This window comes from Juglans regia, chromosome 6, assembly GCF_001411555.2.
Source record: "Juglans regia cultivar Chandler chromosome 6, Walnut 2.0, whole genome shotgun sequence".
Classification (NCBI taxonomy): Eukaryota; Viridiplantae; Streptophyta; class Magnoliopsida; order Fagales; family Juglandaceae; genus Juglans; species Juglans regia.
Genome location: NC_049906.1, coordinates 15,319,702 through 15,345,737, shown reverse-complemented (window position 1 = coordinate 15,345,737; position 26,036 = coordinate 15,319,702). Strand labels below are relative to the sequence as shown.

At 36.1% G+C, this 26,036-nt stretch overlaps 1 protein-coding gene across 1 annotated transcript; it reads left to right on the top strand.

The window, feature by feature from the left end:
- Positions 1 to 296: 296 nt before the first annotated feature.
- On the top strand, positions 297 to 3,510 carry LOC108994537 (tetraketide alpha-pyrone reductase 2-like). Its single transcript, XM_018969784.2, has 6 exons — positions 297 to 496; positions 662 to 834; positions 1,849 to 2,040; positions 2,173 to 2,335; positions 2,519 to 2,708; positions 3,207 to 3,510. The coding sequence occupies exons 1-6, from the start codon at positions 391 to 393 to the stop codon at positions 3,346 to 3,348; spliced, it is 966 nt and encodes a 321-aa protein (XP_018825329.1). The 5' UTR covers positions 297 to 390; the 3' UTR covers positions 3,349 to 3,510.
- The last annotated feature ends 22,526 nt before the right edge of the window (positions 3,511 to 26,036 follow it).

Below are 26,036 nucleotides of genomic sequence, written 5' to 3'. Positions count from 1 at the left end.
TTTGCCGAGAATAATCTTTCATATATATATATATATATATATATATATATATATATAACCTCTTGCTTTTTATAATTGCTTCTGCCTTAATTGGTAGGTGTCCCCTTGGTCGTTATTATGTAGGGAGCAAGAGTGTTTTAGGGTGGCTGGTAGTTAAAATGCCCCCTTTTGCAAGTCCATGTTAGGTGGCCATGCTCTTTTAATGCACTAGAGCGAGTAGGTTTTTTAATAAGCCTTATATAGTTAATATCCTCTACAGACCACTTTGAAAAATCAAATGCATAGCACATCGCCTTTTTTCTTTACTCTTTATACGTTGAAGCCGATGAAATGATCTCTATATAACTGGAAACCAAGACAACAAGAATCCAGAGAGAGTGAGAGAGAGAGATGGAAGTGTATTGTGTAACGGGAGGAACAGGGTTGATGGCTGCATACCTAGTGAAGACCTTGCTAGAGAAGGGCCATACTGTGAGAACAACAGTGCGAGACCCAGGTTTATATAACTTGTTTCTGCAATTCTGCATGCAATGTGGAAAACTCAAGATGTTTGTTCTAATTAACGTAACGAAGGATTAACATATACATATTTGTGTGCGTCTGTGTGTGTGTCTGTGTGTGTGTGTGTGTTCCCAGGTTCTAAAATTTTCGTGTTTGGCAGAGGATGTGAGAAAGGTTGGTTATCTCTGGGAGTTCAATGGAGCCAAGGAGAGGCTTAAGATCATGAAAGCAGATTTAATGGTGGAAGGAAGCTTTGACGAGGCAGTACAAGGGGTTGACGGTGTCTTTCATACTGCATCCCCCGTTCTGGTTCCCTACGACAACAACATTCAGGCAAAGCTACTCTTTATACCTCCAAATTAGTTGTCATTTATACACTTGAAACTGATTACATTGGTGGTATGAGTTAGTACTGTGAAATTATCACTTAATTCAAAAAACTTAAACTAATAGGAATGGATAGTTTTAATTATTTTGTATTATACTCTTAATATTTTCCTCACATGTGGGTCAGATTTCCTCTCAATTAGTGAGCCAAACACATGAAATATTTAATTAAATAAGATAGAATGTAGAATTAGGGTTTGAAATCATGACTTTTGCTCTTATACCGTGGAAATTATCCCTTATCCCAAAAATTTAAACAGATAGAAATATGTAGATTTAGTTATGTGTATTATATTCTTAACAGTTATATACTTCTATTAAAATAACTTCAGTTGGCAGATTGCTAAATTCACCCCGGCCTAGGCGGTTTACCGCTAGCCCAAGCGGCAGGGTTGGCAAAGTCCACCTTGGCCATGGTGGTTAGCTGCCGTCCTTTGGGTGGTTCTAAATGGTAACTTATGACTGAAAGGTGTAAAATTTTAATTTTCTAGCACATCCTGGTTGTAGATCAGGCACTCTATTTACATTTGGTCTTGTATTTGTTTATATAAACATGGTTATTATGCACTCTAAGTTTTGTTATCCCAGTTACACTAGCTGATATATATGTCACATTAGAAGTACTGGTTTTTTTATTTTAATATATAGTTGACCTACGAAACTATATTTAAAAACATATCTTATCAATCGGTATAATTTAGACGATAAATTAATCAAGGATGAATTGCAAGATTACTCATTTTTTCTTCAAATAATTCTTGTAGGGTTAAAATTAATAAAAACGAGTACACGTTGCATGACCAAAACGACTCAAAAAGTATTAACTTCAACTTTTAAAATAAGTCATTGTACCGAATTAATCCCCATTTTTTTCGACTTCCAAGTCCATGATATGGTACGTATCAGAATTTTATATATACATGCATGATTCTTGTGGATCGATATATATTATTCGTGCAGGCAACTCTGATCGATCCATGCATAAAGGGCACCTTGAATGTGCTGAGCTCCTGCTCAAAAGCGAGCACAACTGTGAAAAGAGTTGTTCTCACATCTTCCTGTTCTTCAATAAGATACCGTGATGATGCCCAGCAGATTTCCCCTCTGAATGAAACACATTGGAGTGATCCCGATTACTGCAAACGCCACAACGTAATTACACTTCTGGCTCTATATATATATATATATGCATGATATCTCTTTCTGGAATCTGCATCATTTATATGTGAAATGTAAACTGCATTTTGTTTTAAAGGGTTTTTCTTGGATCATGCTTGCATGCAGCTTTGGTATGCATATGCAAAGACTTTAGCTGAGAAAGAAGCTTGGAGAATGGCTGCGGAAAGTGGGATGGATCTGGTGGTAGTGAATCCATCTTTCGTGGTTGGTCCCCTGCTTCAACCACAACCAACCAGCTCACTTCTCCTAATATTGGCCATAATTAAAGGTTAGGTTTCATTACCAACAATAAAGATTTTCTGCTAAATAATTCTATTTGAATATCTTTACACCACACACTATTCTCGTGGTATAATTTGATTTGAATGATAAATTTTAAAACATTGAATCTTACAAATCAAATCTTATAATTTAAGTGATGTAGATAATTTATTCTACATTCCTTTGTCAGGTGCCAGAGGTGAATATCCAAATACAACGGTTGGATTCGTTCACATAGACGATGCCATTGCCGCACACATCTTAGCTATGGAGGAAAAGAAAACATCTGGAAGGCTTATATGTTCAGGCTCGGTGGCTCATTGGTCCCAAATCATTGAGATGCTGAGGGCCAAGTATCATTCATACCCATTTGAAAACAAGTGAGTGAAAAAAATGCCCTAGAACTCTTTCAGTCTCAGCCCGTTTGAATTTAGAGTTGATCTCCACTCTTCTTATCTAATCATTACAATTTTTTCAAATTTTTACACAAAATATAATAAACAATTCAATTTTTTCAAATTTCAAAATAAAAATAATATTCTAATAATATTTTATTTAACTTTCAACTTTCATATCAACTCATCTCATCTCAACTCACTATTCAAACATAACCGCGCGCAAAAGCACATGCTCATGTTAAGATATAATTTAAATAAGTATATATTACCCCTTCTCAATAGTTTAAGTTTCCGGATAAATGATGATTGAATATATATGACATCAGAGGAAAAGTATTGAGTTTGAGCCATGGCCATCCCTCTTACTAATTCATCCCATTTGATTAAAATATTTATATGGAGTCTTCTGGTCTCTAAATAACTTCATAGCTTTCCTTAATTTGCCTAGAAGTCTCTGTGATTGTTATGGCAATGTTGTAGGTGTGGCAGCAACGAAGGAGACAGCAATCCACATAGCATGGACACCACTAAGATTACTCAATTAGGGTTTCCTCCATTCAAGACCCTTGATCAAATGTTTGATGACTGCATCAGAAGTTTCCAAGAGAAAGGATTTCTGTGAAGAACATGATAGTGTCTTCTGCAAGATTTTCTTAGCCTTCAATGATGCACACCATTGACCTGTTATGACATGGATTTTGTTTATGAAATTCCCAGTAATAAAAATAAAGATTTCAATAAAAGAGAAAATTAAAAGAAATTAGTTTGGATTGAGTCACAGAAATCTTACTCTCTTTAAATAAATTCAAGCCTTTTACAGTTGACAAAATCTAAAAACTGATGGAACAAACAATTGCTCTTGGCTTGTCTTGTTTATAATCCGACCTGGCTGAAACAAGGCTTATAGAATGTTTTTTTTCTTTCAAACTTACCTCATAAAAGACTCAATAAATAGAGATCGATCATAAGTCTAGCTAGACGTTTGTGGGCTATAAAAACTGCCATTTATTCAATCAATAAAAAAGTTAAAAACCGAAGGAATAGTTCGAGGGGACATTGAATGCAATTAATGAGGAACTCTCACCGAGCCCCTTAATCCCCATATTTCAGCCTTCTCGAGCGGGAACTCTCATGGCCCAAAATCGGATCAGACTTTTATGGGGATTCATGACTCCCAAGCCACACTAGAAAGCCCAATGCTCTCACCTAGGTTTAGCAACTATCGTAAGACCAAGTTTTCTGAAAAGCCTTCCATCCGTATTGAACAAGTCTCTGAACTGGTCCAACTTATCCCACTCAAAAAGTAAGATTCCGAAACTAATGAAAGACCATCTGTTTGAACATGCTACGGAGATCAATATTAGAAAGGAGGACAAAGACATGGCACACATGCTCCTATCAATGCAGTCAAAAACCATTGGGAAAATCTAAAAGAAAAAAAAAAACCATGCCAAAAGTAAGACATATACATGAACTATATCGAAATTGGTGCCATTAGAAAAGAAGAAAACAGAAGGCGAGGCAAGAGCTTCTAGGCCCTCGGAGACTCCATGAAGACACTCGTTTGGAATTGCTGGGGACTGGCTAGCCCCAACGCAATCAGAAGTTTTAGAACTAATATAAGAAAATATGATCCGAATATTATTTTTTTGTCGAAAACCATGGTGCCTAATGTACACACTCATAGTATAGCAAATAGCTTAGGTTTCCAGTTTTTTGTGAACTTCCCTACCTCGAAAAAAATGGAGGACTTTTGTTGCTATGGAGACCGGGTATATATATAGAACCGGTTCATGTAAATATTAACACAATTTCTATTTTGGCTTACTTTGACCCTTCTCATCATCCATGGTTAGCTACTTATGTTTATGCCCTTGCAAGATGGCAACAAAAAGCACATTTCTGGTCCACTTTGGACACCATCCACATCTTATCCCGAGCCATGGTTATGCATAGGGGATTTCAATGATCTAATGAACCAATCAGAAAAAATAGGGGGCGTCCAATAATTTATTCTTCTTCTATTGGTGGTTTAAAAAAATTAGATGACCACTAATGTACTAGTTGATATTGGTTTCTTAGGACCCACTTTCACTTGGACTAATAATCGACAAGGAAAAGCTCTTATCAGAGAACGACTTGATAGAGGAATAGCAAGTGCACAATGGAGACTGTTGTTTCTTATGCCACTATTCAACATTTTACGTCAAGAGCATCAGACCATCATCCCCTATTGTTAAACACTGTGAAAGTAAACAAGAGAGCACCCACCTTTAAATTTGAAGAATTTTGGACAAAAGAACCTCTTAGCAGAATAATCATTCCGGAAGTGTGGTGCAAGCAAGTAAGTGGTAATCTCTCTTTCATTCTCTGCAGCAAAATTAAAACTACAAAAGAAGCGCTCAAACGCTGGAACAAAGTGCATTTTGGCAGAATACAAGAAACTATTCAACAATTGGAATTAGAGATCAACCATCTTCAATGTGCTCAACCGAGTCTTAGCAATCTTCAGAAAGAATGCCAGTTGCAAATAAAACTTCAAGACCAACTGAAACATGAAGAAACACTATGGCGCCAAAAGTCCAGAATCAATTGGCTCACTACATCAGATCCAAATACAAAGTTTTATCATCTCTCAACAACAATCCGAAGCAGAACCAATGGAATTGACTCCATTAAGCTTAGCCCAGGTGACTGGACCATGGATCAAAATATTATTGAATTAGCTTTTATAGATCATTTCAAGGTCATCTACACCTCCACAAAGACAATCATCCCAACAGAGCTTGACGACTTATTTCAAAAGCAATTATCAGACCAAGAGAATATTTTCTTAACGGCAATACCAAAAGAAGAGGAAATTTATGGAGCATTAAAACAAATCTCAAATCACAAAGCTCCAGGTTCGGATGGTATGGTAGCTCTCTTCTACAAGCGTTACTAAAATATTATCAAAAAAGAAGTCATTGTTGCGGTCCAAAATTTCTTCATAAGTGGGAAGATATTGAAACAAATGAACCATACAAACATTGCTCTGATCCCAAAAGTGTCAAACCCGAGTTCACCAAATAATTACCAGTCAATCAGCTTGACCAATGTTATGTATAGAACCATTACAAAGATCCTGGAAAATCAGTTGAAAAAAACACTTCCAAGCATAATCTCCCCCTTTCAAACAGCTTTTGTTCTGGGTCGCAATATCAAGTAGAACTCTATTATTGCGCATGAGTTATTTCACCATCTAAAGAAATCAAAAGGTAAGAAGGATCAAACTAGATATGGAGAAAGCCTTTGATTTTATAGAATGTGATTTCGTGTTCACGGTAATGAAGGCTTTAGGCTATAACAGTCAGTGGATCAATCTTATCAGAGAATGTATAACGATGGCATCCTTTTCAGTTCTTATAAATGATTCTCCCAGAGGTTTATTCAAAGCAGAGAGAGGTCTCAAGCAGGATGATCCCATCTCACCTTTTCTATTTATATTATGCATGGAGGTTCTATCAAGATTAATCGCCAAATCGGAGGCCATCGGCAACATTGAAGGTATTAAACTAATCAGAAATTGCCCGCCAATCTCTCATCTATTTTTTGCAGATGATCTTATCATATTTGGGAAAGCAAAAGAAAGGGTAGCAAGGTCCATAATGGTGAATCTGGAAAAATATCAGGCATGGTCAGGCCAAAGAGTTCATAATGCAAAATCATCAATCTTCATCACGGGCAATACAAACCAAGCAACAAAGAGAGCCATCCTTGGAAAGTTGGAGTACAAAGAAACTACATCTAGAATGAAATATCTGGGAATTCAAACCTCTTAGAATATCCGAGAAGGAAAGCTATAGTGAGCTGCTGGAAAAGATTAATCATAAGCTAGAAGGATGGAAATCAAAACTCTTATCACAGGCAGGTAAAACGATGCTAATTCGCACAGTGGCATGCACAATCCCCACATACCAAATGTCCACACATCTTTTACCAAAATCTGTGTGTAAGTCGATGAACACTAGCTTTAAAAACTTTTGGTGGGGAACAAAAAAAAGACCAAAAGCACAAGCTCTATCTGAAATCCTGGAAGTCGATCTATCAACCAAAAAATGAAGGAGGCTTGGGATTGAGGTTGATGGAAAACATGAATGCTACTTTACCAGCCAAGACGGGATGGGAGATGAGTTAGCCAAGTACAAACATGTGGCACAAGCTTCTATCAGAAAAATATTTGGTAACAAACACTTTCTGGCAGGTGACTTCAAAAGCCACGGATTCTTTTTTCTGGAAAAATATACTGAAAACACGAAAAGTGTCATAACAAGGTATGTGTTATCAAATTTTTAATGGAACATCAGTGAAAGCTTGATTTGATCCATGGATACCTTCGCTGGAAAACTTCAAACCAAAACCACTTAGCCATATCACGGATTTATCCTCGTTCCTTAAAGTTTCAAACTTCATCAACCAAACTACCCACTCTTGGAATCTGCAGAAAATGCTCACTCTATTCCAACATGAAAGCATTCAAGAGATTCTAAAAATACCATTGCCTCGTTCAAGCTCCAGAGAAGATTGCAGTATATGGATCAGAGATCAAAGTGAAAAATTCACTGTTAAAACAGCCTACCATTTGGTAGCAAAAATTGGCTTTGCTCTCCAAGTAAGTTTCCCTAACATTGCAATAGAGAAGATTTGGAAACTTAAAATTCATGATCGCCATAAGCTCCTCTTATGGAAAATTCTCGGGGATATAATTCCCACTAAAGGAAGACTAAAGAATTTCATACCATCTATGCTTTCCTTTAGTTGTCCTTTGTGTAATGAGCAAGAGGAAACACTTTTTCATCTCTTTCTTGAATGCCCTGTTTCAAGAATCTTGTGGAGCCAATGTAAGTGGCCATTAAATCTCTCTTCCTTGGAAATTGTGACAATTGTGACAATACAAGATTGGATATCTATCATTCCTAACCCAAAGATGAAATTGGGATTAAGCCCTCAGGAAGTGCATCCTTTCCAACTAATTGCAGTTTTGATCTTGGACTTCACCTGGAGACTGAGAAATTATATAGTCCAAAATCAAATAGTTTTATCCCTAAGGCAAGCAACAAAACAACTGGGTTTCTCTTATCAAGAATATCTAAAGGCTTGGGAAATGAAGCAGATATAAAAGCAAGCACTACAATAGCAAAATCCTCATCCCAACAATGTAAGTATTTCTTTTGATGTAGCAGTCAGGACATCATCCTCTTTCGCCTCTGCAGTAAGTCGTGATTCAGAAGGGAATGATACAGAAATATGGATAGAGGAAATTGGTACAACAATCCCAGTAGTAGCAGAAGCGCTTGTGGCTAGACTTGCAATCAATATGGCAAAACACTTACAATTTTCGGATGTCACAATTGAGGGAGACTCTCTTCTTGTAATCTAAGCTATTCAAGGATCATCTCCAGTCTGGCAAATTCCTCTCATATCTAAAGACATAGCTCTTATCATGGCTTCTCATAAAGGATGGTGTTTTAAAAAAATAGATCAATCTTAAAATTGATTTGCGCATTCTGTGGCGCAGTGGGCCGCAACTAATGTAGTGAATGGTCGCATACCCATAGCTATATTACCTTCAAGTATTGTCTTTATTGATAGTGGAAATGACCCTCCTGATAATAGTATTGTAATTTAACTTTTATTTTTATATAAATATCCAAGCTTGATTAGAAAAAAAAAATAGCCCAATTTTGTAAAAACAATAAACAAGCTAATTAATGAAATTAATGAGAAATAAAGGACATTTGTTGGCAAAAATGATCAGATTCCTCAACACAAAGAAGAAAATTATATACATGAGATTATCATATCACTTTCATCCTATTATGTAAGATGTAGCACATTTATTATCATTAGATAATCCTTTATTAAATGATTTTTTATCATCCAATAGTGATAAATATGTCATATCTTATATAGTGGAATAAAAGAGGGATGAGAGTATGGTGTATAACATTACTCTAGAATGAATCAGGCTCCGTTTGGATACAGAAACGATTTCATCTCATCTCATCATTACAAATTTTTTTATTTTCCGAACAAAATATAATAAATAATTCAAATTTTTCAAATTCAAAATAATAAAAATAATAATATTATTAAAAAATAATATTCTAATAATATCTTATTCAAATTTCAATCAATTAATTTGTAACCATAACTGCAAGAATGTGAAGCCTCGTTAGTTTTAATTCGTCAAACTCTGAATTTTTCTCTAAACAAAACTCTATGAGTTTTAAATTAAAGGGAACCTTTGTGGAGAACAAACTAGGATGAAATTGGAACACGACCAAACTTTGGCAAATCATATTTACAAAAAAGTAAATTATTTAAAGCCTCTTGATTGAAATTATACTAAACACGCTATTGGTATTTAAAAAAAACAAAAGAAACATTTAATCATTCATAAAATCAATCATTACAAAACTTATCATTCAATACAAAATTAAGAATTATGACTGTCCCCTCTTCCATCCATATATGTTTTATATCATAAAAAAAAAACTAGTTTGGCTAGCTGATGAGCTACCTCATTTGCTTTTCTATATGTAAACTGGAGTCTCCAATACAGTTTGATATTAGTAGTCTTCTGGTATCATCAATTAATTATTCATATCATGTCCAACTCTCTTCTTCACTAATGGTTGCTTTGATAATAGCTTGAGTATCTCCTTGAAATACCACCTTTGTAAAACCTAAGGTCCCATTTGGTTTCATAGATCATCTCATCTTATTTCATCTCATTGTTTCTCGACCATTTGTGTACAAAACTGCTTAATCTAGCCACACATCACTAGTTGGTGGACAACTCCATAGAGAATGGTCAATTGATTCCTCATCTATTTCACATATTAGACAAATGAGAGTATCTATTATCTGCCACTTGAAAAGGTTTTGTCTGGTTGGCAGTATATCATGACTTGCTTTCCAACAAAGTGTTTGACATAACCCGAGACTTTTAAACCCCTTATTTGTTGCCACCCTATTTCTATTGCAGACTACTTTGAAATTTCTCCTCTCATAACTCTCTTTTTAGTATGTTCCAAATGGTATGCACTTTTGATAGAATAAGTCCAATTTTTGGTATACTGCAAATCACCTCAGCTTCTTCTGTATTAAAATCTCTTTCATAACAATTTCATTTCATCTTCCTATTTCTTCATAAATAAGATATTGAACTCTGGAATCTCAGTCCAGGATCTTAACAGGAGACTGCGCTCTATATGAAGTTGGAATTGGTATCCAATACTTATCCCTCCATAGCTTGATCTTTTGAACATTCCCCACCCACCATATTAGTCCTTTAAGCAAATCTTTTTTTCCCCCCTTCAATTCCCCTAACAGGATTCCTTTCTATTAAAAAAAACCTCACTTATATGTGGGGGAAACAGAGAGTACATCAATCAAAAGAGCCAAGATACACATAGGACATGAACCAACATCAGCCTAACCAGAAATCCTAAGATATGGGAAGCCTAACTTATCCATGCGAAGCAACCCCTTCAAAGAATGCAGAAGCTCAGTATAGGAGAGTACCAGCTAGTCGAGCAGCCACTAGAGCCCATCTGAGCCAGAAAATCGGCAGGTGCATTTCCTGGTCTGAATGTATGGCGAATAATAAATTGTCTATGCTTTAGTAATTCCAGAATCTCATCCCAATACTCTTCAAGGTACTAGACTCCACAACTTGAGGACTTTATCCAATTTACCACAACCAACGAATCCATTTCAATTTCAGCCCTTGTGATGCCCAGACTCATGAGTATATGAACCCCATGAAGGAGAGCCACACATTCTGCAAAATTACTTATGCCTTAGCTAAGAAACACCAAAAACGCCATCACCAAGGAACCTTGGTCAGATCGAATCACGTCACCAGCCACTGTTTGTCCCAGGTTGCCTCAGGAACTCCCATCGACATTTAGCTTAAATCAACCAAGCATCGGTCTTAACCACTTCACAATCTGGATAGTTTTAGTTCTTGGAAATTTGTAGGGAATATTCATATCCTCAAGCACCTGTTTATCACGTCTAGAAAGAGTTTTTGTGCTCTTTAACTTGCCTGCAATTCTGGCAATCCAAAACTTCACATTACGCTAGACATCCTCTGCCGACACTGTCGTATTCTCCATTCGAACTTTACATCTCCTTGTCCAAAGCTGTCATGTGATGATGGAAGGAATAATACCAAAAAGTTGGCCCATGGTTGATGACTTTGCTGCCTTCCTGAACCAAGCTTCCACCGTATCCCTTTATTTGCTACTTGTTACATGTTGCATACCGACAAAAGTCACACATCTAGACCAAATAACCTACGCTGCTTCCCCCAACCCAAGAACATGGCTTTGGTCCTCATAAGCTCCTTGCACCCAACAATTGCACCTTGATACCATCGGAATTCCAACTTTACGAACTCTGTCATCAACACTCAGAGCATTATTCATAGCCTTCCACATAATTGTCACAATATTCTTTGGCAAGCTTGAATGCCAAACCTAGCTTGCCCATTTATTTTTTGGGGCTTTAACCCGTACTGCACTTCTCATGGAGAATTTCCCATCATTCTTTGCAATCCATACCAAAATATCCTCACCTTCCTTTCTTCTGCTAACAAGGTGGCTATTTCCTCAACTTTAAATGTCCCCACGAGGCCAAAAAGTAGTTGTAAATCAAATCCCACCTCCAAGATGCATTCCTTTACTTGTAGCTTCGAGGAAGCAACAATTAGAAGGTTCTCTCCAAGCACGGTATTCCCTAGCCACTTGTCGTGCCAAAAGGACAGATCCCCATTCTTTATCTTCCTTTTAGAGTGTTCAATAAGACCCGGAATACACTTAATGATCATTTTCCAGAATCTAGTGCCTTTGGCTGGATTCACCAAGGAGATATGGTTTGATTTCTCGTATTTGGCTTTGAAAAGGTTAGACCAAAGAGTTTTCTCCGTTAAGATGTTCCACACAAATTTCATGTGTAGAGCATTCTGTATATCACGCAGACTACAGACTCCAATACCACCTTCTTGCACAGCTTTAGACATCATCTCCCAACCTCTCTAGTGCCTTCTTAATTTTCCTTCTTAAATACCCAAAAGAAATTGCTAAAGGATCTATTTAGGGATGCTAAGACTGATTGTGGTACCTGCAAAATGGAAAGCATGTAAATAGAAATGCTGCTAAGAACGTGCCTAAGAAGGAGTAATCTCGCCCCATTAGATAAAAGTCATGCTTTCCATCCATCAATCCTCTCTCGAACCTTCCCAATCACTTTATCCAAATGTATCTTTTAGTCTTCCACAAATAATAGGGGCACCCAAATATGTAAACGGGAGGGAGCCTTCCTGAAAAACTGTAACACAAAGCAAAGACCTTCTCTTGGCCAATGTGATATGCTTGGAAAAAATAATAGAAGACTTTTCCTTGTTCACCTTCTGACCCAATCATCTTTCATAGTGCTCCAAAGTTTTAGAGATGGTCCTCAATGATGCTTTATTGTCATTTGCAAAATGCACAATATCATCCACATACAAAAGATGTGATATAATCGGTGTATCTCGCAGTTGAAAGAAAGGCCTTATTTCCCCATCTCAAAATTTTTCTTTGAGCAGCCTGGACAAGCCTTCTTCCATTACAATGAATAAGTAAAGGGATATAGGATCCCCTTGGCGTAGACCCCGACCACCTTGGAAAAATCCTTTTGGAGATCCATTCATCATCACTGAGAACCACGGTGAAGAAATACAATTTTTAAGGATGAAACACACCTGCACAGAAAAACCAAAACCAGCTAACACATGAAGCAGGAAGCTCTAATCGACACTATCGTATTTTTTAGCCATGTCAATTTTCAAAACCACATTACCACCCCGGAGTGGTTTGTTGATACTGTGGATCATCTCTTGCGTAAGGCTTATATTCTCAAGAATGCTTCTTCCTGGGATAAAAGCTCCCTATTCAACAGATATCAGTCTAGCAAGCATAGGATATAGGCGTCCCACAAGAATCTTAGTGCACAGCTTATAGAATACAGAACAAAGACTAATAGGATGAAACTGGTCAAACCCATTTGGGTTATCTACCTTCGGAATTAGAGTAAAAAAGGAATGGCAAAAAAATTTCAGGATGGAGGACCCTTTAAGAATTCCTACACTACCTCAACTACATCCTTGCTCACAATATCCCAACAAGCTTTATAAAACCCGAGCCATAGCCATCTAAGCCAGGCCTACTATCTGTAGGAATAGAAAACACTGCAGCTTTGATCTCATGGATTGATGGAGGCTCAAGTAAACAAGCATTATCAACATCGAAAATAACCTTATCCACAAGAGAATCCAGCTTAGGAAGAGCTCCAGTATGAATCACAGCCAGGAAAGTTTGGAAATAGTCTACTGCTCCCTGATGTACTTCTTCCGGTGTTTTAAGCCACGCCCCATCAACTGTCTTCATTTCATGAACCACCTTATAAGATTTAGACAATAAAGCCTTAAAGAAAGCAGAGCTCGCTTCCCCTTGCTCTAGCCATGACTTTTTTGCTTGTTGAGCTAATATAGTTTCTTCCTGATTCAACCAAGTATTAAGTTCCATTTTTGTAACCAAAAGCTCAAGATCTGTGTCTTCAGAAAAGCCATCTTGTAAATTCTCCTCCAGCAGAGTAACCCGTTCTTCTAACTGCTGAATATGCTCCATAGTCCACCAAAAACTTCTCTATTCCACCCACGAAGGATACCTTTAAGGGCCTTGAGTTTAAAGGCCAAATGGGACATACCATGCCCATAAGCTTCCTTATCCCAAGCTGTGCGCACACAACCCTGGAAAGAATCATGGCTCGTTCACATCTGCCTCAGCAACGACAACCATTCCATACATTTCTAGCATAAACTGTGTATCAACCTCCTCAAAGTGCCGAGGAGGGACATTATTTTCTACAGCTTCCATTATTTTCTACAGCTTCCATTATTTTCTACAGCTTCCATTATTTTCTACAGCTTCCATGTTACCCATTCCTCGTACCTCCAGAATCTCCCATTCCTCCATTTCTTCCACGATGACAACATTAGCATTACTTACTAGGCTCCACTCCATTTTGCTCTAGCAACATGCTAGTGCCCACTTCCCTCTCTATTGGTAAAGGCTGATCCTGCTTGCTACTCCCAATCCATTCCTGCAGGGGTTTAGGAAACCACCTCTGTTTCGGTTTTCCCCATTCCATATTCCTCAAAACACTACCAAATGGCTTATCATCATTCTCTCTTACACGTAGAACCATTATGTCCTTGCATTTGACAACCTCAACAGTAAGCAGGCAAGGTTTCATAAACAACTTCTTGGAAGTGGCTACCTGTAGATCTAGGTAGCCCAATCCAGAAACCTTCAATGGGATCAGAAGTTGCGTCCATCTCGAAACACACCCGTGGACCATTCGTTCTTGTAGCACAATGAGTACTGTTGTCCCACCTGATGAACTGACCCAGCGGCTAAGAAAGATTACAACGCAACAATTCATGGTAGTAGTTTGGAGGCAAACTAGGGAAAACAACCCAGATCAAAACTCTAGAAGGTTCATTCTCCTCATTAAACTCAGTTGTCCACTAAAAAACATGGAAAGGAACACCCTCCATTTCACAAGTCTCATGGTAGAAGGCCTTCAAAAAATCCTCCTCATACGGGAATCGAAGAAACACATTACGTGGCTTTTGCAAGCTAGAGACCACTGGTTGAGCCTAAAGACCCCATCGGTTTCGAATGAAAGACCAAATCACGTCCAACAAGGGCCTTTGACGAAGGAACTTTAGCACTAGAGAGAACCTAAATGGCGCATCAGATTTTTGAATTTCTTCCTTACAAGGTTTCTCCCTCAAGAACCTTAGGAGGCCTTAAAGGAACATCAACCTCTGGGAGAGGCGACAAAGTCTGGCATACTGTATCAACAAAGAATTTTGGCCTACCAAACAGTATTGGGCAACCCGGGGGGGTGGGGGTTGGGGGCGGAGGGATGGGGGGACCAGCTACAGCCAGCATAACCTAATAGAGCCAAAGGGGAAGATGACAAAAATCGCCGCTGAAAAAAGTTGAATTGGAGAGATTCTATCGAGGAAGCTAACTGGTATTTGAAACATTTGTCCTAGTTTTTTATCTCTCTAATTCGACCTGGCTGAAAGAAGGCTTATAGAATGTTTCTTTTTCAAACTTTCCTCATAAAATAATAAATAGAGATTGATCGTAAATCTAGCTAGACGTTTGTGGGCTATAAAAACTGCCATATGTTCAATCAGTAAAAAGTTAAAAACCGATGGAAGACAAAGAGTTGGGCAAAAATAGTTCGAGGGGACTTTGAATGCAATTAATGAGGATTGTAAATGTGCCAGGCAACCAATTAGTCCAATTTTTTAAAAACATTAAACAAGCTAATTAATGCAATTAATGAGAAATAAATGTGATTTGTAGGCAAAAATGATCAGATTCCTCCACAAAATAAAGAAAATTCTATACATCAGATTATCATATCACTTTCAACCTATTATATAAGATGTTGCACATTTATTATCATTAGATAATCCTTTATTAAATAATTCTTTATATCCAATAGTGATAAATATGCTATATCTTATATAGTGAGATGAAAGAGGGATGAAAGTATGGTGTATAACATTACTCTAGAATGAATCAGGCTCCGTTTGGATACAGAAACGGTTTCATCTCATTTCATCTCATCATTACAAATTTTCTAAATTTTCAAACAAAATATAATAAACAATTTAACTTTTTCAAATTCAAAAATAATAATAACATTAAAAAATAATATTCTAATAATATTTTATTCAAATTTCAATCAATTAATTTGTAACCATAACTGCAAGAATGTGAAGCCCCTTTAGTTTTAATTTGCCAAACTCTAAGTTTTTCTCTAAACAAAACTCTATAAGGTTTAAATTAAAGGGAACCGTTGTGGAGAACAAGCTAGGATGAAATTGAAACACGACCAAACTTTGGCAAGTCATATTTAAAGTAAAATTATTTAAAGCCTCTTGATTGAAATTATACTAAACACGCTATTGGTATTTAAAAAAAACAAAAGAAACATTTAATCATTCATAAAATCAGTCATTACAAAACTTATCATTCAATACAAAATTAAGAATTATGACTAGCCCCTCTTCCATACATATATGTTCAGTGTCATAAAAGAAAACTAGTTTGGCTAGCTGATGAGCTACCTCATTTGCTTTTCTATATGTAAACTGGAGTCTCCAATATGGTTTCATATTAGTAGTCTTCGGGTATCATCAATTAATTATTCATACCATGTCCAACTCTCTTCTTCACTATTGGTTGCTTTGATAGCAGCTTGAGTATCTCCTTCAAATACCACCTTTGTAAAACCTAAGGCCCCGTTTGGTTTCACAGGCCATCTCTTCACAGCTCATCTTATTATATCTCATCTCAACACGGAACACCATTCAAATACAAACATTTTTCAATTTCAAATTTTCAAGTTTTCAAGTTTTTCATCTAATCATTATTTAATTATTACAACTTTTCTTAACTTTCAAATAAAACACAAAAAATAATTCAAGTTTTTCAAGTTTCAAAATAAAAATAATATTAAAAAACTATATTCTGACAATATTTTAATTTTATAATATTTTTATTCAATTTTTTCTCTCTCATTTCTCAAAACTCCATAAAACATCTTAAGTCAAACCATTTCACTACTATTCACAAATTATCTCACTACTATTCACAGATTTCTCATCCCATCTTATTTCATCTTCATAATCAAATGAAGCCTAACTCTGAATAAAATATCATTGTCCTTCTCAGTGTAAGAGCTTCTGCCATAATGGGTTGCAGGATATACTTGATATTTGCGCATAAAGATGTCAATATCTCTCCCTCTGAATCTCTCAGAATAATTACAAGCCCAACTCTCCTTGAATGAGCATCATTAGTTGCATCTCAATTTACTTTCAATTCATTTTCATCTAGTTTGTTCCATATAATCAGTCCCCTTGCATTCCCAGATGAGTTTTATTGTTCCTTATGGTTAATCTGAGATTGGTGGAACTCCTCTAACCCTTTAGTAGTTGCTTGAATTAACTGTATTGGACATTCAAACTAATTTTAAAAAATGAAAGCATTTCTTCTTATCCAAATCCTTCTCATTATTGCCACCACTAACTCTAATTCCTTAGATTGTAGCTTCACTCTCAATTTCTCCCACAACTATAAAAGTCTTCCTCTGATCTCATCCATTTGTGTACAAGACTGCTTAATCTGCCCACATATCACTAGCTATTGGACAACTCCATAGAGAATGGTCAATTGATTCCTCATCTATTTCACATATCAGACAAAGGGGAGTATCTATTATCTGCCACTTGAAAATGTTTTATCAGTATATCATGACTTGCTTTCCAAACAAATTGTTTGACACAACCTGAGACTTTTAAACCCCTTATTTGTTGCCACCCTATTCCTATTGCAGACTGCTTTGAAGTTTCTCCTCTCATAACTCTATTTTTAGTATGTTCCAAATGGTATGCACTTTTGACAGAATAAGTCTCATTTTTGGTATACTGCAAATCACCTCAGCTTCTTTTGTACTAAAAATCTCTTTAAAATTTCATTTCATCTTCCTATTTTTTCATAAATAAGATATTTAACTCTGGAATCTTGGTCTAGCATCTTAATCTTTTGACTAACTTCATATAGAGCTTAATCTTTTAACAGGAGACTAAGCTCTATATGAAGTTGGAATTGGTATCCATTTATCCCTCCATATCTTGATCTTTTGACCATTCTCAACCCTCCATATTAGTCCTTCAAGCAAATCTTTCAAGGAAGATTGGTATTTGAAACATTTCTCCTAGTTTTTCTTCTGGAAAATGATCGTATTTGAAATATTTGTTCTTCATAATCTACATAGCCATAGAAGATTGGTTATTCAACATCCTTCAACACTATTTTGCGAAGCTTATCGAAACATTCTATATCTCAGAAGCCCAACCCCCTCTCTTCTTTTGTTCCCATCTTTGGCCAACTTTTCCACTGAACTCGTTTATCATTTTTCTTGTGGCCCCACCAGAATCTATACATCATCGAGAATATCTCTTTACACAGCTTCCTTGATAGTTTGAAGACACTAATAGAGAAAGTTGAAATTTCTTGGATGACTACCTTGAGAAGTATCTCTTTACCCGCTTGGAACAGAAAATTATTTTTTAGTTATTGATCTATTGTCACACTCTCTCTTTTATACTTCTAAAGGTGTTGTACTCTGATCTACCCACCATGTTGGAAATACTAAATACGTTTCATAACTACTACTAGGTGAGACACTAGCAGCTTTAATAATCTGGTTCTTCATTGTTGAACCAATATTGGAGCTAAAATAGATGGACGTTTTCTATTTGTTTAAACATTGACCAAAAGCTTTATCATACTTGTCTAATAGTTGTTGGATTTTTTTCCATTCAGTCAAGTTAGCTCTGCAAAATATTACACAATCATCTGTAAAAAGTATATGATTTATCCTTGTGCCTCCCCTTGCGACTGCCACCTCCTTTGTGTCACCTCTTCTTTCAGATAGATCTATCAGAGAATTCAAACTTTCAACACAACGTATGAATAGATATAGAGATAGAGGATCTCCTTGTCTAATGCCTCTTGATGGTTGTATTTTTTTTCCCCTAGTTGTCCATTAACAAGAACAAAATATGAGAATGTGGTAACAGTCCATTATCAAGCTACCCACTTGTCCAAAACCTAGTGTTTTCATAACAGCTTTTTGAAAAAAAACCATTATATTCTATTATAGGCTTTAGAAATATCTAACTTGAGAACGATGCTTCCTATTTTTCCCTTCTATCTAGTTTTCATAGTATAGAGCTTCATAGGGCACCATAACATTTTCAATGATAAGTCTGCCAGGAATAAAAGCATCTTCGGTGCTAGAGATGATGGTTGTGAGCATTTTCTTTAACTTGTTAGCTAATACTTTTAAAATGATTTTATACAATACATTACACAAGCTGATGGGTCTAAATTCACTTACAAGATTGGGGTTTTTTTTTTTTTTCTTTTTGGAATTAAGGAAATGTAAGTAAATTTTATGGAATGATTCATACCCTCACCTCTTAAGAAAGTTAAGGTCACATTACATACCTCATTTTCTACTATATTCCAATAGGATTGGAAGAAATATGCTCCATATTCATCTGGGCTTGGGGACTTTAATGGTATCATCTAATGAGGTGTCTCCTCTACTTCAGCTCTTGTGAATTCCTTTCGGAGTTTTGCATTCATTTCCTTTGTCACTCAAGGTTCAACTGGTATCAAACATTCTTCTATCACCTCATTTGATGGATTTGAGGATATGAAATTGTCTTTATAATGCTACATGAAAGCCCCTTCAGCCTCGGTTTGCTCCTTCAACAACCTACATTGGAAGTCAATGATTTGCTTTATCCAGTTCTTTCTTCTTCTTTGGTTTGCACATGCATAGAAGTATTTTGTATTCTTGTCACCAAACTGATACAAGTTTCTTTTAGTTCTCTGTCCGCATTTGATGTCTTTCTATTCCAGTAAAATCCCCAACTCTTCTTACAGACTTTTGATTGCTACAATATTGTGGTTTCCTTCTTCCTCTTGCATCTTTTTTAGCCTTTCTGTTTTGATCACTATATTCTTTTCACATTCTCGAAACTTTTAGGAACTCCATCTACCCAAAGCCCCAATACAGGACTTTAAATTCTCTTGACTCTCCTTAAAGGTATTGGGTTAATTGTAGCCTTCAACCATTTTGCTATTATGATCAGCTAACATTCTTCATCTTTTTCCCAACTAGCTTTATATCCGAACACTTTTTTCCTATGTCTTTGACTTTGTTTGTCTTCATTAATAAACAACAGTATAGGCTTGTGATCTGAACTTCTTGTGACCAATACTCCAACACTAACTTCTTTATTAAGATCTCACCACCAAGGGTTTGCAACTGCCTTATCTAGTCTTTGTTTTGTGAATGAATCCTCTTCATGCTTATTGCTCTACGTGTATTTGGCAGCCCTTCACCCCAAGTCATATAGATTTTAACTTCCAAAACCTCCCTAAGATCTTCCATTTGGCTTTCAGCCCTTTGTCTGCCCCCTCTCTTCTCAACTTGTGAAAGAATCTCATTGAAATCCCCTATTACACACTAAGGTTGATTATCAAAAGGTTTCGAAATGACATCAATGCCCATGTCTCTTTTCTCTTGTTGGTTTTAGGGTGTCCATAAATACCTATGAGAGTTCACTTAGTATTATTCTCATCATCATTTATCCAAGCATTGATGTGTCTCTGAGAGAAGTTCATTATTTCAACTTCAACTTTCACTCTCTATTACATTGCCAATCCCCACCCCCACTCTTCTACCCACCGATTCTACCACAAAACAACCTGGAAAACCCAATCTGTTTTCTTTTAACTTTCAAACTAATTTGACATTAGGTTCTTCACAATGAGAAAAACTAATTTGGGCTGCTTATCCCTCACAGAAGGCAAAGGTCTTGAATTGTCCAGGAATTTCCAAGCCTCCGGCAGTTCTAGTCTAAGATAATCATGGTGATTGGCAGGAGCCACTGCCATTGACTTTTTGAAAGTATCAATTATCTTCATATCATCCTTTTTTCAAGAGCCCCTCCAGAGAACACTCATATTCACTATCAATCAAATTACTTTTTTTTTAATCAAGACTAAGAATTTGAACAGCATTATTACCTTGTTCTCTAGCTCTCCTTTTCCAGCTTCCATTTGTCGATGTCTTTCTACCTTTGTTGTTACCAGCTTTCCCACGGTTGCAATGCACTAAAACTTCTGCATTACTACGTTTACGTAAAGAATGGGGCATTTCAGTAGTTGGGTCAATGGGCCCAAGTCCATCTTTATCACACCAACTGTCTTGGCCCATCACCTTACTGCTAAATTTTGTTTGTTGCCCCTCGCCACTCAGTAATCTTATATTTTCTCTTTCATTTAATTGAGATTCTACCCTCGGCTCAATTGCCATCATCTTCTTCGTGATTTCAGTGGGAGTAACTTCTACAATTTCTATTGCACATGTTACCACAATTTGCGCCTCTACGTGCATTTCTTCCATCTCAGCCTTCGAATCACCATGATTCTCATCCCTCTTATGCTCCTTCCTAATTTCATTTTGTTCATCGCCTCACTAGCTCCAGGCAAAACAAATATGTTTTCTGAAGAATTACCCCTGGCATACCTCTCCTTTTGGGAGTTATGCTCATTTCCCCCTAAAGATTCTTGCTCAACTTCCCTATGTCGTTCTAAGTTCCTTCTTTGTGAACTAAGGTATGCTCAAGCCATGAACCCAGTTGGCTTTCATTCATACTATTCTACTTCCTTTGATTCCTGATACTACTGCAGCCCTACCTCCCATGGACTATCCGGCCACACTTGAAGCACATCCTTGGTAGTTTTTCATATTTCAAAGGCACTCAAATCCTTTGTCCATGCACATTAATAGTTCTACCTCGAGTTATAGTTTTCCTCAAATCAATCTCGATCTTAACTCGTAAATAACTCCCACGTCTAACCCCAACCTCCTGGACATCCACTTCCTTTACTAGTCCAATTGCCTCCCCAATTTGTTTTCCGATTTCTAGATTCATGCAAGCCAAAAGAAGATTATGCAATTGAATCCAAAAAGTCTCAAAATCGAAGCTTATTAGGTATAGTTGAGTAAAACTATCAAATGGTTATAGGATGAGAAAAGTGTCATCGAACAACCACTACTTCCCTTCCAAAGCTCTTTGTTTATCTGCTTGGCTTGCAAAAGTTATAACAAATAGTTTTAGGCATATTTCCTAGAATGAGAATATTTTCTCCACTTTCCAAAATTTTGCCATTGTTGAACGAACTATCTCCTTTCTAATGGGACGTTCTAAGCAAAGTTCACCCACCAGACAACAATATCCTTTTCTAGTCGCCTCCTCCAACTTCCTCGGATCAAGTCCAATCAATGAAGTCTCTTCATCTATTAGTCGTAGTTGATCCCATATATATGCTAAATCCTCCATCAGTCTCCTCAAATCCAAAGGATTGACCAGGCGATTCTTCCACCTCTATTGCAGCAATAAGACGTGACTAAAGGCTCCACCTCCTCCTTCTTTAAGCAAGACTGTAGAGAGGATAATAGAAAGAAAGAAGTCCTACTGGTATTTGCCACATCATTAACCAACATAAAATAGTAATAGCGTTTTTTCTTTTTTGTTAATATATGAGAAATGTTTTAGCCACAAATAGATACTACAAAAGTGCATATACAAATTGACATGACTTTATATAATACGTTAGATTAGGGGTGAAAATCGACCCTATTGGCGCGGTTTTTAACCAAAGCCGAAACCAACCGATGGAGGGGATTTGCATAGAACAACCGATCGTACCGACCGATGGGGATAAGAAATACCGACCGTATCGACTCCGGCAATTATCGGTTGGTTCTCGATCCCCCTAGCGATGAGGTTTGTCTGAGAGAGAGAGAGAGAGAGAGACTGAGAAATCAGAAAAGAAGATGGGAAGGGAAGAAGACGAGCTCAAATCGAAACAACGTCGTTTGGTTTAAAATCAAATGGCGTGGTTTCACTCATATTTTTTTTAATATGTTATGTATAAAATGACATCATTTGGTTTAAGACCAAACAACATTGTTTTACTTGTATTTTTTGTTTTGTATACTTAGGCATAAAACAACGCCGTTTCTCATAAACTATGATATATATATATAATATATTTATTTAATCGGCTAGTTTGGCATTTTGAACCGGAACTGAACCTACTGATGTTGATTTTAAGGGATTTTTACCGCCGGCCGATCGGTTCTTTTTCGGTTTTTGCCGGTTCCGTGCCGGTCAGTTTTGTCGTTTGTTCTTCAGCCCTACATTAGATTGTAAAATTACTTTTGTTGTAAAGTAAATCTAACGTATCATATGAATTCATGTCACTTTGTGAATTTATTTTTGTGGAATCCATTTGTGTGTGTGTGTGTGTGTGTGGTAGGTCCATAATTATTGCCTATGTGGTATGTTTACATATCGATTTGTAAGTGACAAAGCTCTTAATGATATAATATGTAATAACAAGGTTTTTGACTTATTTGATGGGATTAGAGCCATAGACCCGCACTCAAAAGATAAAAGGACAACTACTTATTCTTTCGCTAACTCGTCCTTGTTTCCTCTATTTTTGTTTCTTAACCTAACTCAGCCTTGTCTCCTCTGTTAAATGATCAAGTAGAATGGGGATGTTGAAGACAAGTCAAAGGCTTGGTAACAATGAACAATTAAGTTGTGTTAGTGTAAAAATAATGGTTGATACATTATGATAGCAGAACTTAGTCTAGTTTAGTAATAGCTGGTTTGGTTCAAAATTGGATTAAAAAAAATTTGAAGAACTACAAAGTTCGTTGGACTTCCGTGTGACACGTGATCAACATGCAAAACTTGCGCAAAGATCTCCCTAGATGTCTCATGAGACATTAATACTAGGTTTGGATATAAAAAGCATCTCATCTCATCTCATCTCATCTCATCTCATCTTATTTAATTATTAATGACAATCTTTTCAAATTCTCAAATAAAATATAATAAACAATTCAATTTTTTTAAATCTCAAAAAAAAATATTATTAAAAAATAATATTTTATTCAACTTCCAATTTTAATCTCAACGATCATCTCATCTCATCTTTAATCTCAACTCATTTCATCTCTAGTCAAGCAAAAGCTAAGTGCATTTTGCTTGTTGCTAGACAAGGGAGTGATCAACAAAATTTATCCACTAACCACTCGTGAAATGTCCATATTGAGCGAATATGTCCATGTTTTTACTTAAATAAGATTTTTGAATCATGTTTTAACTTTAATTTGAGCCCTAACTTTATAAGGTTAATGACTCAATATTATTTTCATATTGGTTTTTTATGACAGAAACTGTAAGTGAGATTGTGAGCTTTCAAGCCAAAACAGTTTTCTCTGCTATTCACATATAATCACCGGCCCGATTAGTCTTTTAGTCATCTTTGTTCTTGGAGAGCCAAGGAATTCATCAATCATCATGTGCTAGTGAGTTACGCACCGGTAGTTCTGTTGGGATTCCAACATATCAAACGAGTTTCATGATTCATGCGAGAAAGTAGTATAGAAGAGGTTGGACGTTTGGAGTTGTGTGGTCATGCTGAGATCGAGTGAATCGCTTGTGAAGATTATATGTTAGCTTTAGAATAATGGACAAATGTTTTATAATTTTCTAAAAATCTCATTTTAATCATTATTTCCAAAGTAGATTTATAAGCGTGCTACAAGAAAAATAAGCATTCGTGATGAATTATTTACAACGATAACGATTATTTACGATAAAAATAAACTCATTTTACCAAGAAATAACTGATCACAAATAAGCAGTTTTCTTATAGTGTCCGGTGGCTAGGCACCTACAATATTTGACTAGCCTTTAAGATTTTGTGTTCATTGTCTTTACTTTTTTTTTTTTTTTTTATATATATATATCTATGGTTACTAGAATACTTTGATTTGTCAGATTTTTTAAATTTCATATAATTAAGTTAAAACACCAATTCTCCCCCAACTAGGTGTGGGCAGTACATATAGAGTACTCTAAACATGCATAAATTTTCAGTTGGTATCAAAGCAGGTCTAGAAGTTAAGATTAATTTATATACTTTTTAAAAGATGTTAATTAAAGCATGACTTGGTTATCAATGGGACTATCACGTGTTTTCAATTACCATTAATAGAGGAAAAAAATAACAAAAATTAAGAATAAAAACAAATTAGGAATCATATCAAGCGCCCAGTGCCCCCATAGCATTAGGTTATTTTTAAAAGAAAATTAGGAATCTTTTAAGTGTCCCAGTACCCCCATCGCATAAGGGATGTTTGACCCAAATTTCTAGGAAGTATTTGTTTGGTCTTCCACAAACTTCTAGGCAATGGGTTCTCCAAAATGTCAAAAGATTTAGCCCCTACTTGGATTGAAAACTCATCTCAAGTTATCTCATATTATCATTATAATTTTTTTAAATTTTTATAAAATATAATAAACAATTCAATTTTTTCAAATTCTAAAATAATAATAATATTAAAAAAAATATTCTAATAATATTTTAGTCAATTCATTTAAAATCATCTCAACTCATATCTGAATCCAAACGAGACCTTAAAGGTACTTAAGTGTGCAGCTATTACTCACAGTTTACTCACGTGTCAAAAGCCTTCTTCACAACTCTCCTAATTCATATGCATGAGTGGCTAGCAATGTTTTATCACTAATCCTTGAAGATTAGCTAGATAGGGTGTTTCTTGGTGAAAAGTTCAGAATTGAAGACATGGTTTTTTTGTATCAAGTACTTAATTTCTTGGATTGGAGGTGGCACAGTGTACTTGAAGAAAAAAGTCATTGTCTTTCAAATCTTTTTCAGTTTAGTTTCTCGCATAATTTATGGATTCAATACCATGCAATGGCCACAATTACATGAGTGTGAAGTTACAATGGTTGCAGTCTACCTTGGAAACCTATCATGTTTCACATCCAAATCCTACGTACCCTTCTATTCTATGATAATTACGTGGCATCACCGTAATAAATTAATAATGGTGTTATATGAAAAAACAAAACATATTGAAATTGATTCCCACGGATTTGTATGTTTCAACATAAAACAAATGTACTTTGATGGAAAACTTTTTCAAAAATTAATTCACAAAAAAATAAGTTTTTCTTTTATGTGTTTGGCAGTCAATTGAGTATATTTGTTTGAAAATACTAATTGTTGTTACTAGGAGAGAAAAAAGATCGTGAAGAGGAAGGGAAATTAGGAATGCAAGAGATAGGAAGTCGGAGATAGGACTGTTCATCTGGATTCCAGCCCAGGAACCCGGATGAATCCTACATTGTTCAAATCTATACTTTGCACCAACAAAAGCAACCTGCCTATTCAAATCCTCACTTAATTTCTTCCTGTTTCTTGGAGACTTCAATTGCTTAGAGAAAACTACATTGTTATCCTTTATAAGCTTTGCTTGATGTGACTTGATAGCTTTAGAAGCTATAACAGTTATCAGGAAGGCATTGGTTATATGTGCTTCCTTTGTGTTGTAAGGAGCTTCTGTCATGTTATCTAGACGGTTTGAGAGGTGGTGCATGCGATTAGTACCACACTAAATTCTTCCACCCAATGGGAAGTTCATGGTATTATCCTA